At 44.3% G+C, this 18325-nt stretch overlaps 1 protein-coding gene across 9 annotated transcripts in view; it reads left to right on the plus strand.

The window, feature by feature from the left end:
* The window catches only part of BOC (BOC cell adhesion associated, oncogene regulated), a 194365-nt gene that overhangs the window by 118122 nt on the left and 57918 nt on the right, over nt 1-18325 (plus strand). For all 9 annotated transcript variants that reach the window (XM_068270898.1, XM_068270899.1, XM_068270897.1 and 6 more), the window contains one exon: nt 14089-14247. In XM_068270898.1, coding sequence (XP_068126999.1) covers nt 14089-14247 — 159 coding nt within the window. The remainder of the gene's footprint in view (nt 1-14088; nt 14248-18325) is intronic.

The raw sequence follows: 18325 nt of genomic DNA on the forward strand, positions 1-18325 counted from the left end.
TCATATTTTTTTTTCCGCTTCAGTGTCTCTTTAAGTCTGTCCTTTGTCTTAGTTTTTAATTACTGTATCAATATAAATACAGCGTTTATGGTATGTATATGAAGTGGGGTATAGGACTGTTTTTTTTTTTCTAGGCTTATTTTTAACATTGACTATCAAGCAATCAGAAACAACACTTCTCCAGCATCAGCTGATCCCTGTTGGTGCCGGATAATGGGGGTTATACTGTACATCACATCGTGGGAGAGAGGAAACGCATCAAACTATTCTATACTACCTATCCTCCACAATCCATTATATAAAACGGTTTTCCGATTAACTAGATTGTCCTCACGTGATCACCCTTATGGTGGCCACACACGATACAATAAAAACATTCAATTTTCCAGTTTAATTTTTTCTAAATGATCGAATGAAAGTTGAAAATAATTTTTTTTCGATCAAGAAATTCCCGTTTTTTCGAGAAAAATCTGATCGGACATGCTGGAAAAATCTTTATATTCGATCTAACGAAATAATCGAACTAAATGATCTAATCGTAAAAAAAAAAAATGAAAAATTGTACCGTGTGTGGCCACCCTTAGAATCGTTCACAGTGGATTTGGCACATGAGCGAGGTTTACTTTCTGCTATCCCGATTGGATTTATGGGATTGTTTGGGTGATTTTTCGCTGAAAAAAAAATGTACCGTGAAGCCTCATTCACACCTAAGATCGAAAACGCAAAGTTTTACGTTTTTGTGCATTTCCCCCCCTCCCCGCGCTTAACTGCGCGCTGCATTTCTGGTAAAAGCGCTTTTCTAAGCGCTTTTTCAGAGCAGTTTTGTTATTCACTCCCTGATGCAAGTCAGGAAGTGAACTCTTTAACCCAGAAAAAAATAAATACAATGTATTTATTCTTAAAAAAGCAAACACAATTGCTGCGCAAAGCGGTTTTGTGAGCGTTTAGCGTTCTTCCTATACCTTCCATTATAGCAAAAACGCCCAAAAAATGGTCCAGGCACCGCTTTGCTGAACGCACAACGCAGGAACCGCGCTGATATGAACCTTCCCATAGAGATTCATTGCACAAGCGTTTTGGGGGCGATTTTAAAAATCTTCTGCGCTTGAAAAAAGGCCGCAAGTGTGAATGAGCCCTCAGTGGACAGTATTACATCATACCTACCAAATTTTTGAGATTAGGAGGGGCACTTGAGCCACGCCTCTGTCACACCCCTGATCACGCCCCTAGTCACACCCCTAGTCAGGCATACCATAAAGATTTCATAAGAAAAATATGTTGTTTAATAATTCAAACCACACTGGTCCTTTCTGTCCTGGTTCATTTTCCTTCATATTAACATTTTAAATTAGTAATACATGAATTTAAAGGATAGGAATAAAGTTTAGAGTCAAACTCATTTTTAGTAGAGAAATATATATTTAGATGGAAAAAGGGACAAATGTCCTGAAAGAGGGACAAATGAGGAGGAAAGAGGGACAGAGGGACAGGGCTCCTAAAGAGGGACTGTCCCTCCAAAAGAGGGACAGTTGGGAGCTATGTTACATGGCGGCAGGGCGATCTCCAGGCTCCGGACTGTGTCTCGCTTCTCTTTGGCGATGAAGGGGTTACAGGGAGTACGATGGGTGGCGTAAGATTGGTAATAACATTGCTGTAGCGCTTGTTTAGGCTGGGCTGCCAAGTCTAAGAGGAGGGGGAAATAAAAATCAAGAAAAATGAAATCATAAAGGAACTCTCACAAGACGCGCGCGTCGGCAGCCAAGTTTCCAGGCCGGCGAGTCCAACCGCCCACCGGCAGAACTGCAGCTCCTCGGCGTGCCAGAAATAGCCGGCCTGAGATAGAGCAGATCCCGGAGCAAGGCCGGAGCGGGCCTGCAGTGTGGGAATGGCTGCCAGGTCACTCTCTGGCGGGTACAGAGGGAGGCGCCAATATCCTGACTCTGGAAACTTGGCGCGACTTATAGTGGACCTGTCTCTTCCAGGACAAGAACCGTTTGAAACGCTGCTTTGATATTCAGCCTATTAAAACTGTTCTGTACGTTTGTACTCCTTCAGTCCCCTCCAGACTATTAATAAAGCACAGCTAAAGTCAATTAAGAGATCTTTGCGCTGCAAATCGCGATTGCGCTGTGATTCTGATCGTCATCTGTAGCTATTTGAAAATGCAATTTACCGAGTGTTGCTTTACGACTCTTTATTATGTGCGGCGTGAATGTGATTTAAAAAGGAACTGTAACCCAGGATTAAAAAAATCCCAATCAGTAGCTGAGACCCCCTTACCCATGAGAAACCTTTACCTTTTCTGGAATAGATTATCAGAGGGGTATGTATGGCTGTATGGCTGATATTGTGGTGAAACCACTCCCACAGTGTGATGTCAGGACCATGGTCCTGACAGTTTGCTGTCTGTGAACCTCATTGCATTGTGGGAAAGAACAGCTGTTTCCAACTGCCAAGCAAGCAATATTTCCCTCTGTGCATAGAACTCTCAGTAACGAACATTCTGTACAGATCACCTGGCAGGACTAAAGAGGTCACCACTAGTGATGGGCCGAACTGTTCGCCTGGCGAACCCTTCTGGGCCTCTTACTACTTCCGGGTCGCAATGACCCGGAGTAGTACGCCTGCGCTGCTCAGTGGAGCGCGTCCTAGATCGCGCTCCTGTTGCCGGGCACTCTCTGCCGATCATGACGTCACGCACATGCGCAGAAAGGGCCCGGCAACAGGAGCGCGATCTAGGACACGCTCCGCCGGGCAGTGCAGGCGTACTACTCCGGGTCATTGCGACCCGGAAGTAGTAAGAGGCCCAGGGAATAAGAGATGTTCGCCGGCGAGCGGTTCGGGAACCGTTCGCCTCATCTCTAGTCACCACTAGCGATTCATTTCAGAACGTAAATCAGGGAGAGGAAAGATTTTACAACGGGCAAACACTGACTAAATAATCTATAAATTAATACTGTGAAAAATAAGTAATTTTATTCATTATATTATTTTCACTACAGGTCCTCTTTAACCACTTTATCCACCACTACAGTATACTATATCTAAATCCTCTGTGACTTCATCTAAGCCACACGTCAGTAGATATACGTCTTGCAGCAGAAGCAGTGCTGTGCAGGATTGGGCTTGCTCCTGTGCACACCTCCGGCACTATCTGATACAGTACAGCACTAATTGGTGAATGGGAACATATGTTTCCTGAGCTAATGTGATAGATTTTTTCCATTAAAAATACTTTTATTTTCTCAGTTCATAGTGAAAAATACACTCTGTAGCATTATTTCAGAATGAAATATCTTCACCATAAATTGTGACAGGAACATAATCTAAGTTTTGTGATAAGCGGTAAGAATAGCCAAACAAAATGTGTGTTTTTTATCTACAGTAGCACTTTTTATTTTTAAACTTGAATTGGTAAAACTGAGAAAAGTTTTTTTTTCTATTTTTTTCCTTGTTTTCCCATTACAATTCATAGAAAACAAAATTGTTCGAGGGAAAACATGGCATACAATAAAAGCCTAGTTTGTCTTGAAAAAAACAATATATATTTAATTTCTGTGTCATAAGTAGGGATAAAGTTATTTATGATTAAATAAGGACATAGCTAAACTGTCAAAACTGCTCTGGTCCATCAGTGGGAAAAAAGGTCTGGATGCGAAGTGTCCATAAGTGGGAAATGCAGAAACTGATGGGAAATTTCTCTATGAGGGACACAGATAGCTGTATCTACAACCTAAAAAAAGAATATTTTTCACCGGCGGTCCCCTTTAAGATACATAAACTTTTCATAGTGTATAATTCATCTTGTGCTGGAATCTGACCTTTCATATAACGGTATGTAGAGTCACAGCTGCTGACCTGTTGTTTAGAATATGCTGTGGAGCTGTTACATATGTGTGCAGTGCACCTCCCCTTCCTGTGACTCCTGTGTCACACTGCACGGGTTTAGAGACACGCTATGGGACAGCTTTGCGTAGCGCTCACAAAGCATGCAGCAGTAGCGCAAGGCTTCACAGCGCATGATTGTGAGATCTATCCCCTGTCTGATACCCCTGCGCTTTGCACACTGACGCAGGTGGCTGAAATCACAACTCAGGGTGCACAGTAACACTACAGTCCGCGTAGTCCATAATTCCATGTCTGTCATGCTAATCCTGTGGCCGCACAACTTCCCGAATCCCTCTCCTAGACTGAGTATGCTGATCAGGTCTTCCTTCCTGTTCTGTATGTTTCGAGCTAGTATGCCCTAGATCAGGAGTCAGGAACCTTCTTGGCTGAGAGAGCCATAAACGTCACATATTTTAAAATGTATTTACATGAGAGCCATACAATATGTTTCAAACTGGGACAGTACGCATGCGCAGCAGAGGGCTCACGTCCCTGTTGCCATGGTGATGTGTATACAGTTGATGCTCCAGGTAGTGGAAGTGTCAGACATGTCTCCAGCTTCTCTTGGGTTTCAACAACATCAGCAATTGCTCCGAGAGCCAGACAGGAGAAATACCGACTAACAGCTTCTAAAATTGTTGTACACTTTGATTCACTTTGTAGGATGAGATCCCCGCGCTTTGGCCCAATAGGCTGCCTGTCAAGTGACAGGCAGCCTATTGGGCCAATCAAAGTGCGGTGATTTCGTCCTGCAAAGTCACTGGACCTGACGGGATCCAGAGTGGGACAGTTGGAGCAGCTGTTCATTTTGGGATAGCGCAAGTAAGTTAGTGGTGCATGCTACAGCAGTAGTGTGCCTACTTTGAAAATTTTACTTGCGCTGCCACACTAAGCTGCGCTGCTTGAGCAGTGTAGCTTAGTGAATCAACTTCTACTGATTTGTACGTGAGCCAGATGTAGCCATCAAAAGAGCCACATCTGGCTCCCGAGCCATAGGTTCCCTACCCCTGACCTAGCCAATGAATCAGCATAACACATAATACTGTTACACCCCCAGTAGTAGTAGCAGAGCAGGAAGTGGCGTGGGTACAGGGACAGGAAGTGGTGTGGGTACGGGGACAGGAAGTGGAAGTGGCGTGGGTACGGGGACAGGAAGTGGAGTGGGTACGGGGACAAGACTTCTCTGTAGCTCCTGCATGTAAACAATAGAAGAAGCTTCAGTAAGCCCGTGTTCACATTGGCATTAAAAACGATCGTCAGGTTTCGGCGACAGTGGGCCTCTGGCGGTAATATGTCCAAATCCAGCCGTGCAGACGAAGGCTGATGGAATGGTAGAATATGAGAGCGGGCGGTGTCCATTCTCACTAGGCTGGTCCCTGCATACGTTTTTTTTACTCACCTACCTCCATTACATTCGAGTCCTCCGCTGTCGCCGCTTCTCGCATCCAATTCACAGGAGATGCGCCAGTATACCGATCATAGCCTCCGCCTTATCGCTACACCCTAGATTAGCAGCGTCTTAACTTAAGTGGCATTGCGCATGTGCAATGGAACGTACAGGCTCTGAACCAGCTGGAGTCAGAGACCTGTGCTGTTGGCCGATCCTTTTGAGCTGCCTGCACACCGAAGCTGCACATGGACTGCACCACTTCACCATATCTCTTTTACACCATCAACTAACCAATCATTGCTTCCTATCTATCATGACCAACAAGAAAATCCAAATTTTGGTTCGATGACAATTCAATCGGAGGATTGTTTTTATAATCATTCATTATCGATTGTGCCCATCAACTGAGGTTATTTACAACCAATCCGATCAGAATTTCTGATCGCTCAAATGATTGATCGCTAGAAATTGGACCGTTAGTGGCCAGCTTTAGAGTCGGAGGTCTGGGTGCTGCGCTGTTCCTCTCCTGCTGTTTGGGTTTGCAGTTACACAGTATTCGGTTGTCGGAGTCCTCCCTTAGAGTCGGAGGTCTGGGTGCTGCGCTGTTCCTCTCCTGCTGTTTGGGTTTGCAGATACAGAGTATTTGGTTGTCGGAGTCCTCCCTTAGAGTCGGAGGTCTGGGTGCTGCGCTGTTCCTCTCCTGCTGTTTGGTTTTGCAGATACAGAGTATTTGGTTGTCGGAGTCCTCCCTTAGAGTCGGAGGTCTGGGTGCTGCGCTGTTCCTCTTCTGCTGTTTGGTTTTGCAGATACAGAGTATTTGGTTGTCGGAGTCCTCCCTTAGAGTCGGAGGTCTGGGTGCTGCGCTGTTCCTCTCCTGCTGTTTGGTTTTGCAGTTACACAGTATTCGGTTGTCGGAGTCCTCCCTTAGAGTCGGAGGTCTGGGTGCTGCGCTGTTCCTCTCCTGCTGTTTGGTTTGCAGATACAGAGTATTTGGTTGTCGGAGTCCTCCCTTAGAGTCGGAGGTCTGGGGTGCTGTGCTGTTCCTCTCCTGCTGTTTGGGTTTTGCAGTTACACTATATTCGGATGTCGGAGTTCTCCCTTAGAGTCGGAGGTCTGGGTGCTGCGCTGTTCCTCTCCTGCTGTTTGGGTTTTGCAGTTACACTATATTCGGATGTCGGAGTCCTCCCTTAGAGTCGGAGGTCTGGGTGCTGCGCTGTTCCTCTCCTGCTGTTTGGTTTTGCAGTTACAGAGTATTTGGTTGTCAGAGTCCTCCCTTAGTCGGAGGTCTGGGTGCTGCGCTGTTCCTCTCCTGCTGTTTGGTTTTGCAGTTACACTATATTCGGATGTCGGAGTTCTCCCTTAGAGTCGGAGGTCTGAGTGCTGCACTGTTCCTCTCCTGCTGCTGGTTGGGTTTGCAGATACAGAGTAGTCAGTTGTTGGAGTCCTCCCTTAGAGTCGGAGGTCGGGGTGCTACGCTGTTCCTCTCCTGCTGTTTGGGTTTGCAGTTACACAGTATTCAGTTGTCAGAGTCCTCCCTTAGAGTCGGAGGTCTAAGTGCTGCGCTGTTCCTCTCCTGCGGTTTGGTTTTGCAGTTACACAGTAGTCAGTTGTCGGAGTCCTCCTTCAGAATTAGAGGTCTGGGGTGCTGTGCTGTTCCTCTCCTGCTGTTTGGGTTTTGCAGTTACACTATATTCGGATGTCGGAGTTCTCCCTTAGAGTCGGAGGTCTGGGTGCTGCGCTGTTCCTCTCCTGCTGTGTAGTTTTTGCAGATACAGAATACGGCAGTTGGCGTTATGAATAGGTGGTTTGTGTGGGAAGCTTGGGCCACGTCGGTAAACCACATATAATGTTCCCCATAAACAACTGGGAGCAGATTTATCAGAATCAGTCAGTCCCGCTTCCTGCTTACCCACTTATTGTGTAAATGACCCCCACCCATATATATAGTCAACAAGAGATGCTGATAATACCAGCTTGTATGCAAATTGTATGCAAATATCCACTCCCTGACTCTTGATTATGCCAATTCAAAATATCAGTCAGTGCTATATAAATACATAATAATAATAATAATATGGTAGGACATTAGACTATGACTATGGTAGGATTAGATTGTGAGCTCCTTTGAGGACAGTCAGTGACATGACTATGTACTCTGTATAGTGCTGCAGAAGATGTCAGTGCTATATAAATACATAATAATAATATGGTAGGACATTAGACTATGGCTGTGGTAGGATTAGATTGTGAGCTCCTCTGAGGACAGTCAGTGACATGACTGTACTCTGTACAGTGCTGCAGGAGATGTCAGTGCTATATAAATACATAATAATAATAATATGGTAGGACATTAGACTATGACTATGGTAGGATTAGAGTGTGAGCTCCTCTGAGGACAGTCAGTGACATGACTATGTACTCTGTACAGTGCTGCAGGAGATGTCAGTGCTATATAAATACATAATAGAACTACGCGTAGTTTTACGCAATTATGCTTCGCCAAACTACGGCTTCAAAATAAAATATTCGCTTTGTATGCTTTACGTAGACTACGCGTTAAAATACGCAATTACGCATAGTGCGAAGCGTAGTGTTTGCGGACGCTTATGTCCTTATGTGGACAAATTTACGCTTTAATCCCTTATTTGAATGCTTATACCGGGCACTCTACTATGCGTACATTCCCCTTTCCAATGCGTAATTTTGTACAAGGAAGATCCTTTTATTTAAGTCATTTTGGGGTTCTCCTTTCGGTGAAATATCAGTGTATATAGATTGCCCTTATGCCCCCGAAACCTTACCTTGGCCCGAGAATCTCAGCCAACCATCTAATGAGGGACCTTGGCCTCCTCTCAGAGGCTCTGAAATCATTTTAAATTGTTGACAAGTTTGTTATAAGACCTTCTGAGAGGCCTTTTGTTTCACACAAGTTCTGTTTTCCAAGTGGTCAGAGCCATAAGAGCAGAGCCATATATCTTCTCTGATGTCCTCAGCCAAGTGAGGAACCTTTTGCTCAGGACCCCCTCCCTCCCTGACAACTCCCCCCACATGGCAGCTTTGGCTTGAGTTGTTGAGTTGAGGCCTTTTATACTCTTCTAGGCCTTGTTAATTTCACTCTGCTAATGACTCCCTCCTAAGACTGATTTAGTGGCCTGTCTGAGGCCGGAGAAGGAGGAGGATGGATTGGGGAGGAGGGAGGATGAGGAGAATGAAGGCTTGGGGGGTCAGGGGCCATCTAAACCCCCACTCACAGGAAATTGTTATTTTAACCTGGTGGGAAGGGTATTAAGATCTCCAAACAGCTGGGTTTGCCTCCATTATGAACATGGAGAAAGGAGAACATTTAAAAAAAGTAAGCTTTGGATGCTCCTCAGCCCTGGCCTGGCTGCCCCTTCCCTCGCCAGGCTTCTCACAGGGGGGATTTACCCTGGCCTAGGTGCCCCTTCCCTCTCCAGGCTTCTCACAGGGGGGATTCGCCCTGGCCTGGCTCCCTCTTCCCTCACTGCCCTCTCCAGGCTCCTGACAGGGGGGGATTCGCCATGGCCTGGCTGCCTCTTCCCTCACTGCCCTCTCCAGCCTCCTCACCAAGGGGGGTTCTAGCAGTTGTGAAACAGGAGTGAACTTTCACAGCTGCAAACTGCATTTTGTGAAGTGATGGCGATGTAAATATATTTTCTGCTGAAATGGTTCAGAAAGTTACGCGATGGGCTGTGGGGATTCCGAAAAAAAAGTTTCTTTGACTTTTAAGAAGTTTGACAGCTGTGCTGTAAAGCAGATTGAGTTTTTCAGCTGCTACAGGACTACAAGTTCCAGCATGACTGTTGGTGGATGATTGGGAAGTGAGTAGTTAGCACCATGTTGTGGAGAGGCCAGCCTGGCAGGGCATGTTGGGAGTTGTAGTACTATTGATCGAGAGCCGCAGAGGATTTGGAAGGTGAGCTGAGGCATATAGTGCAGCAACTGGCAAACCGTGGGCATCGATATGGGTGCTGTAGATTTTACTGTACCTGTTATGCATGTAGCCTAAAGTAGTGGAATTAATGTGTAAGTTCCTGTAGGCACTAATGCCATCATTTCGGTATTCTTTATATACAGTTACCGCGCATGTCAGGAGTGTATAGTAATATAATTCAACTTATACTGCAAAATGTTAGAGTTACCATATGTTAACAAATAATCATTGTAACACTTTGTGACTGTGGTGAGGACATTAGAGTGTAAGCTCCGCTGGTGCAGAGACTGATGGGAATGGATCAGTGATCTCTGTACAGCGCTGTGGAATATGTCAGAGCTATATAAATGTATAACAAAAGTGTGAATGTGGTAAGGACATTGGAGTGTAAGTTCCTCTGGCACAGAGACTGATGGGAAGGGATCAGAATTTTCTGTAAAGTGCTGAGTTTATTGTCAGAGTTATAGCCCATAAATTATAATTTTATAGAGTTATTATTGTTTATGATACTGTGTGTGCACCTTAAGTAGTAATTTTATATCATAAACTCCACTGGTGCAGAGCCTGATGTGACTAGATTAGTATTCTCCAGTGTATGTTAGCGTTATAAAAGTATTTGACAGTAACTGAGACATTAGAGTGTAAGCTCCTCTGGTGCAGACACTGATGGGAATGGATCAGTGATCTCTGTACAGCGCTGTGGAATATGTCAGAGCTATATAAATGTATAATAATAATAGTGTGTGACTGGGGTGAGGACATTAGAGTGTAAGCTCCTCTGGTGCAGAGACTGATGGATCAATGATCTCTGTACAGCGCTGTGGTATATATCAGAGCTATATAAATCTATATATATAAAATCGGATGTATGTGTGTGTGTGTGTGTGTGTGTGTGTATGTGTGTGTGTGTGTGTGTATGTGCCGCGATCACGCGAAAACGGCTTGACCGATTTGAACGAAACTTGGTATACAGATCCCTTACTACCTGGGATGATATGTTCTGGGGGTCTCGCAGCCCCCCTGCACACCTGGGCGGAGCTACAAACAGCAAATCAGATTCCACCCATTCAAGTCAATGGAAAAAATGTAAAAGGCTGCCATTCTCACAGTAATCAAGCCAGAGTCCCCACACATGTCACAGTTGGTCACTTGGGGACCGAGGTTACAAATCCAGGAAAAGTGGGCGGAGCATAAAACAGCCAATCAAATTTCAGCCATTCATTTTAAATGGGAAAATGTAAACTGCAGCCATTCTTAGACTGTTAATCACAGAGTTCTCAAACTTGACACAGTTGGTCACTGGGTGAATGTGATTAAGATTCAAGAAAATGGGTGGAGCCTACAACAGCCAATCAAAATTCACCTGTTGATTTTCAAGGGGAATATTTAAACTGCTGCTATTCTTACACTTTTAATGGCAGAGGCTTCAAACTTGCTACAGTCGGTCATTGGGTGACTGGGGTCCAAATTCACTAAAGGGGCGGGGCCACATACAGCCAATCAGTTTTCCTTGGTAAACAAACTGCTTCCATTCACACATTTTTGATGCCAGGGACCTGACAGGTCACAAACTTGGTCATTGAGTGACTGTGTGTCAAGGTTACAAAAAGTGGGCGGAGCCAAAACAACTTTTACTGTGAAAATATAAACTGCAGCCATTCTTACACCGTTAATGGCAGGGTTCTCAAACTTTACACAGTTGGTCATTGGGTGACAGATTAAGATTTTGGAAGGTGGGTGGAGCCTACAACAGCCAATAAAAATTCACCTTTTGATTTTCAAAGTGAATATTTCATCTGCTACCATTCTCTTCTACTGGTAAACGCAGATGCCTCAAACCTGGTACAGTTGGTCACTGGGTGACTAGGGTCCAAATTCAGGAAGGGGGCGGAGCCACAAACAGCCAGATTTGTTTATTTTTCAATGGGAATATACAAAGTATTGATACCAAGGACCCCAAAGCTGATAAACTTCATAATTGAGTGACTGTATGTCAAGGTTAGAAAAAGTGGGCGGGGCCAACAACCTAATTTTTTACATTGCAGGGTTCCCAAACATTACACAATTGGCCACTGGGTAACTGGGATGAATATTCAGAAATGTGGGTGGAGCCTACAACAGCCAATCAAAATTCACCTATTGATTTTCAAGGGGAATATTCACATTGCTACCATTCTTACACTGTTAGTGGCAGAGGCCTCAAACTTGATACAGTCAATCATTGGGTGACTGGGGTCCAAATTCACTAAAGGGGTAGAGCCACAAACAGCCAATCAGATTTGTTAGATTTATTTCAGCCATTCTGTTATTGGCAGGGTTCTCAAACGTGACACAGTGGCCTCTGGGTGACTGGGACTAATATTCAGAAAAGTGGGTGGAGCCTACAGCAGCCAATCAAAATTCACCTTTTGATTTTCAAGGGGAATATTTACATTGCTGCCATTCATGCACTCTTAATGGCAGAGGCCTAACATCTGCTACAGTCAGTCACTGGGAGACTGGGATTTAAATTCTGAAGGGAGCGGGCCAAAAACAGCCAATCAGATTTGTTTAATTTCAATGGTAAAATGCAACTTATTGATGCCAAACACCCCAAAGCTCATAAACTTGGTCATTAAGTGACTGTATGTCAAGATTAGAAATAGTGGGTGGAGCCAAAAACAACTAACTTTTTGAATGGGAAAATGTAAACTGCAGCTTTTCTTACACTGTTAATGGCAGGGTTCTCAAACTTCACACAGTTGGTCACTGGGTGACTAGGATTAATATTCGGAAAAGTAGGTGGCGCCTACAAGAGCCAATCAAAATTCACCTATTGATTTTCAAGGGGAATATTGAAACTGCAGCCATTCTCACACTGTTAATAGCAGAGGCCTCAAACCTGCTACAGTCGGTCGTTAAGTGTTTGGGGTTCAAATTCAGTAAAGGGGCGGAGCCAAAAACAGCCAGATTTCTTTGCTGGATAAACTGCTTCCATTAGCACAATTTTGATGCCAGGAACCCAAAAGCTCACAAACTTGGTCATTGAGTAGTGACTGCGTGTCAAGGTTACAAAAAGTGGGTGGAGTTAAAAACAGATTTTTCTGGGAAATTGTATACTGCAGCCCTTCTTCACTGTTAATGGCAGGGTTCTCAAACTTAGCATAGCTGGTTACTGGGTGACTGGGATTAATATTCAGAAAAGTGGGTGGAGCCTAAAAATGCCAATCAAAAAACACATGTCACTTTTCAAGGAGAATATTAAAATTGCTGCCATTCTTGAACTGTTAATGGCACAAACCTCAAACCTGGTACAGTCGATCATTGGGTCACTGAGGTTCAAATTCAGAAAAGGGGACAGAGCCACAAACAGTGAATCAGATTTGTTTCATTTCATGGGAAAATACAAATTATTGATGCCAAGGACCCCAAAACTCACAAACTTGGGCATTGATTAGTGACTTTGTGTCCAGGTTACAAAAAGTGGGCGGTGCCAAAAACAAATTTCACTAGGAAAGTGTAAACTGCAGCCCTTCTTACACTGTTTATTTCAGGGTTCCCAATGTTTGCCCAGATGATCACTGAGTGACTGAGATTAATATTCAGGGGAAGTGGGTGGAGCCTATAATGGCCAATCAAAATTCACCTGTTGATTTTCAAGTGGAATATTTTAATTGCTGCCATTTTTACACTGTTAATAGCATATGCCTCAAACCTGCTACAGTTGGTCATTGGGTGACTGGGGTTCAAATGCTGGAGAGGGGTGGAGCCACAAACAGCCTGATTTGTTTAATTTCTATGGGAATATACAAATTATTGATGCCAAGGACCCCAAAGCTCACAAACTTGGTCATTGAGTGTTTGTGTGTTAGGGTTAGAAAATGGGCGGAGCCAAAACCAGTCAAATACATACCCGGGCAACGCCGCGTCATCAGTGGGTGGAGACAAATACAAATTTCACTGGGAAAATGTAAACTGCATCCATTCTGTTAATGGCAGGGTTTTTAAACTTTGCACAGTTGGTCACTGGGTGACTGGGATTAATATTCAGAAAAGTGGGTGGAGCCTACAAAAGTGAATCAAACTTCACCTGTTGCTTTTCAAGGGGAATATTTAATTGCTACCATTCTTGAACTGTTAATGGCACAGGCCTCAAACCTGGTACAGTTGGTTATTGGGTGACTGGGGTTCAAATTCAGAAAAGGGGGTGGAGCCACACACAGCCAATCACATTTGTTTCATTTCAATGCAGATTATTGATACCAAAGACCGCAAAGCTCACAAACTTGGTCAGTGAGTAATTGTGTGTTAGGGTTAGAAAAAGTAGGCGGAGCCAACACCAGCCAAATACATACACGGGCAACGCCGGGCAATCAGCTAGTGTATAATAATAATAGTGTGTGGCTGTGGTGAGGACATTAGTGTAAGCTCCTCTGGTACAGAGATTGGTGGGAATGGATCAGCGCCTGTGTGCAGAGCAGTGGTATATGTCAGAGCTATATAAATGTATAATAATAATAGTGTGTGACTGTGGTGAGGACATTAGAGTGTAAGCTCCTCTGGTACAGAGATTGGTGGGAATGGATCAATGATCTCTGTACAGCGCTGTGGTATATATCAGAGCTATAGAAATGACTGTGGTGAGCACAATAGAGTGGAAGCTCCTCTGGTGCAGAGTCTGATAAGCGCAGATCAGAGATCTCTGTACACCACTGCAGAATATGTTGTTGATATATAAGCTACTAATAATACTGTATAATGTATTTCTGCATGAGCAGCGAGCAGTAACGTGACGATAAGTGGCCTGTGTTTCAGAAAAGCAGTAACAGTGTCTCCCCAAAGCTCTGCCACTAATGTCTCCTCTCTCTGGTCTCCGCAGGTCGGCTCGCTGGGATAGGTGGAAGGATTCCGCGGACGCCGTGTATGAGATCGCGCCTCAGCACTGCAGTGTATGGAAACACCATGATACTGAGAATCCCAACGCTCTGCGCAGTCTGCAGCTGGCTCCTCACACTGGTCGGCTGCCTCCAACAGTCCTGTGAGTATCTCTGATAATGAGAATACGCCCTAACCCCATATGTAACCGCGTTATATGGCTGCACCTTTGCTTATCCTTCAGACACCGCTGGGGATCATGGGAAGTGTAGTCCTGTGTCCGGCAGGAATCGGTCACCACTGGGGATCATGGGAAGTGTAGTCCTGTGTCCGGCAGGAATCGGTCACCACTGGGGATCATGGGAAGTGTAGTCCTGTGTCCAGCAGCATTCAGTCACCACTGGGGATCATGGGAAGTGTAGTCCTGTGTTTGGCAGCATTCAGTCACCCCCTCCCCCCCCCAGTCACAATTGGGGATCATGGGAAGTGTAGTCCTGTGTCTGACAGGATTTAGTCACTGCCGGGGATCATGGGAAGTTCAAGCACTGCCAGCAGATGTGACATTTCCTGGCACAGTGCAGGTTAAAAGGACAACTCCAGCAAAAAAGTAAGCAGTTAAAATCTGACAGAGCTGACAGGTTTTGGACTGATCCATGCCCTCATGGGGGATTCTCAGCGTTTCTTTGTTTTCAAAAGCATTACCCGAATGGCAGTTGCTAAATCTGACAAAATAGTGTGCAAACATGTAGGGAGGTTGGCTGGTATTTTACTATTTTGGCAGTTAAACTGTCATTCAGGGAATGTTTTTAAAGAGAAACCGTGACCAAGAATTGAACTTCATCCCAATCAGTAGCTAATACCCCCTTTTACATGAAAAATCTATTCCTTTTCACAAATGGATCATCAGGGAGCTCTGTATAGCCGATACTGTGGTGAAACCCCTCCCTCAGGAAACTCTGAGGACCATGGTCCTGGCAGTTTCCTGTCTGTGAACCTTGTTGCATTGTGGGAAATAGCTGCTTACAGCTGTTTCCAACTGCTAAAAAAGCAAGCAGCAGTTACATCACCTGCCAGCAGTAAAAATGTCACCATGTGATAAATGTCAGAATGTGAATCAGGGAGAGGAAAGATTTTACAATGGGCAAACACTGACTGAGGGTGCGTTTCCACTTGTGCGGTGGGAAATCGCTGCGGATTCTCCGCGGACGAATTTGCATGCAGGAGCGAAATCGCATGCGGTTGTATGCGAATTTTACCGCGAATTCGCATACGATTTCACATGGATGACGCTGTGTGCGAATTTAACCATGTCAGTGCCAGTGTGCTTTTTCATTGATTCCATGCGAAATCATATGCGAATTCGCATGAAAATTCGCATGAAAAAACACCATGCGAATTCCCTATTAAATACATTGTATGCGAATTGCATGCGTGTGTGCGGTGTCCGAATTCGGATGGCTCTGCTGAGCAGATTTTTCCTGCACAAGAAAACGCTCCGTTTTCCTGACAAGTGGACACAGGCTCATTCACTTTTATTGGTTATGCGAATTTGCATGCGGGGAACGCATGCAAATTCGCGTTAGTGGAAACGCACCCTGAATCATTTATACATAATTAATGTAAAAATGAAGCACATTTTATTACATTATTTTCAGTGGAGTTCCTCTTTAAAAACAACGAAAATCCTGAGAACCCCTCCTGAGGAGAAGGAACAGTTCGGTCAGCCTTCAACTGCTTACTTTTTTCACTGGTGTGGTCCTTTAAACAGAGCTCCCAACTTTTGGAGGGACAGTCCCTCTTTGGGAACTGTGTCCCTCTGTCCCTCTTTCTTTCCCATTTGTCCCTCTTTCAGGACTGATGTAAATATCTACATAAATATATGTATTTTTCTACTGAAACTTTTAAATGGATATATTGCTTATTATCAAACTATAAATAAAGGACAAGTAGTGATGATAAAAAGGACCAGTGTGGTTTTAATGATAAACTGACATCTTTTTCTTATGAGTTCTTTATGGTATGCCTGACTAGGTGTGTAGTAGGGGCGTGGCTAGGAGTGTGGCAGGGGCGTGTCTTAATGGTGCCCCTCTTAGTTACCTCACAATGCTGGGAGGTATGGGTTAAGGTGTGTGGCGGCGTGCCAGGCGTTGCCCGGCGACAGCTGGCTGCCAGGCGTGTTATTGTTGGACAGGTGTGATCATCAGTTCTCTGCAGGTGATGCGTTGCGTTGCACGTAGCTCCACTCCTGGCCGCAGGGAGGGAAAACACTCACACTTGTTGAAAAACTGACATTTTTCTCACTTTCTGGCCAAGTAAGATGTGGCAGATCACGTCTGCAGGCGCCACACTCATCGCAACGCAGACCGAGTGACCTCGTGCATGGCGGATCCTAAAGGGGCACTCCAGTATAAACTATACTATTATAAATCAGGGCTTTCTTCTAGCCCTTCCCTAACAGCTACACGTGTGTGTGTGTGTGTGTGTGTGTGTGTGTGTGTGTGTGTGTGTGTGTGTGTGTGTGTGTGTGTGTGTGTGTGTGTGTGTGTGTGTGTGTGTGTGTGTGTGTGTGTGTGTGTGTGTGTGTGTGTGTGTGTGTGTGTGTGTGTAGTGTGTGTGTAGTGTGTGTGTATCTGCACACCTGATTTAATACTGATAGTAAACCAGCTACATTGGCCTCAATTCACTAAGATCATGCTGGAGATAATAAGGCAAGAGAAAACTTACCTCCACACAGTGAGAGAGTTATATTATCTCTTCATTCCTTAAGTTACCTCTTCTGTAGTTATTTTCACATGCAGTTAATAAACAGCCTGTCTTTAACTCTGGAGTTATTTTAAGGATTGAAGAGGTAACTTAAAGACAGAAGAGTTAACTTTAGGTTTGCCTGAGGTAAAATGTTTCCTGAATACTACATGCCTTATCACCATGGTAACAACTCTAGAAGAGTTATTAAAGACAGGAGATAAGCTTAGTGAATTGAGGCCAGTACTGATCCACAGTTGTAAAAGGTGCTTCTCTTCCTTTTGTAAATAGGCTCTGTGCACTCAGCAAACACTCGATACCTGCTGGTCATGTGCAAGGTTTTCTCTAAGGCTGGGAGCACACTAGGCAGTGCAAAAAAACATGGCTCAATTCACAAAAGGGTGCTAACTCAGTTAGCACGCCTAAAAGCTTTTATTGATCGCGCGCAAAGTTTAAGCGCTACGCGGGCGTGCGCAAAACGTTGCACCGGGTGCGACTATAACGTCACACAGGGTGCCCCTAAAACGCACGGAGCGACATTTCAGGAACACCCAGTGCAACGCTTTAGGGGCACCCGGTGCGACATTTCGCGAACATCTGCGCAATGCTAAACTTTGCACGCGCAAACTTTTTCCGCACGTATTAGCGCGCGCAAAGTCTCTTTAAGGGCTAAGGGGCTTTTCACAGGAGTGCTAACACTTAGCACCCTTTTCTGAATCATGCCCCAAATATTTTCTGCACTTGTGCATTTTTGTTTTATTGCTGCATTTTTTTTAATGCGTTTTTGTACGTGTTTGGGATTGCATCTCACCTTTGCATTTTCACATTTTTTGTTTTTTTTTTTCACGTTTGCGGTTTTGTTTTAATAATTTCCCTAATCTAAGGAGTTAAGGTAGTGTAATCTGTAGTAAAAAATAACAATGAATATAATTGCTTTTTTTTTTTTACAATATTTTTACAATCCTCTTTTCTACATTATTTACTCAGTAGTTTGCCATTGAAAAATACTTCCTTTTCCTGATTTACGTTCTGAAATTTATTACTGGTGGTGACCATGGTCCTGACATCACACTGTGGGAGGGGTTTCACTACAATATCAGCCATAAAAAAACCTGCCGAAATGGCAAAAGCAATTTTTAACATAAAACTGGGTGCGTTTTTACTAGAGCGATTTTTTTTTTTGAGCGTTTAGGGATCGCAGGACATGCAGTATTTTGGGCCGATTGCACTTCAATGTTAAGTACTGAAGCGCTGGCAAATTGCTCATTTTACACATAGCTATTTCAGTGCGATTTTAAAATACAGCAAACTGTAAAATAAATTCTGATACGTTTAAAGGACCAATCAGGATTAAAATTGCTAATCGCAAATCACTATCACAATCGCTGTCAAAAAGCTTACACTTTTTAAAATGGCTCCCAAAAGCGCCGGAAAACGCTCATGAAATCGCTTACAACACTCTACTTAAAGGATTTGCGATTTGCAGGGGGTTCCAGGCC

The sequence above is a fragment of the Hyperolius riggenbachi genome, chromosome 2 (genome assembly GCF_040937935.1).
Source record: "Hyperolius riggenbachi isolate aHypRig1 chromosome 2, aHypRig1.pri, whole genome shotgun sequence".
Taxonomy (NCBI): Eukaryota; Metazoa; Chordata; class Amphibia; order Anura; family Hyperoliidae; genus Hyperolius; species Hyperolius riggenbachi.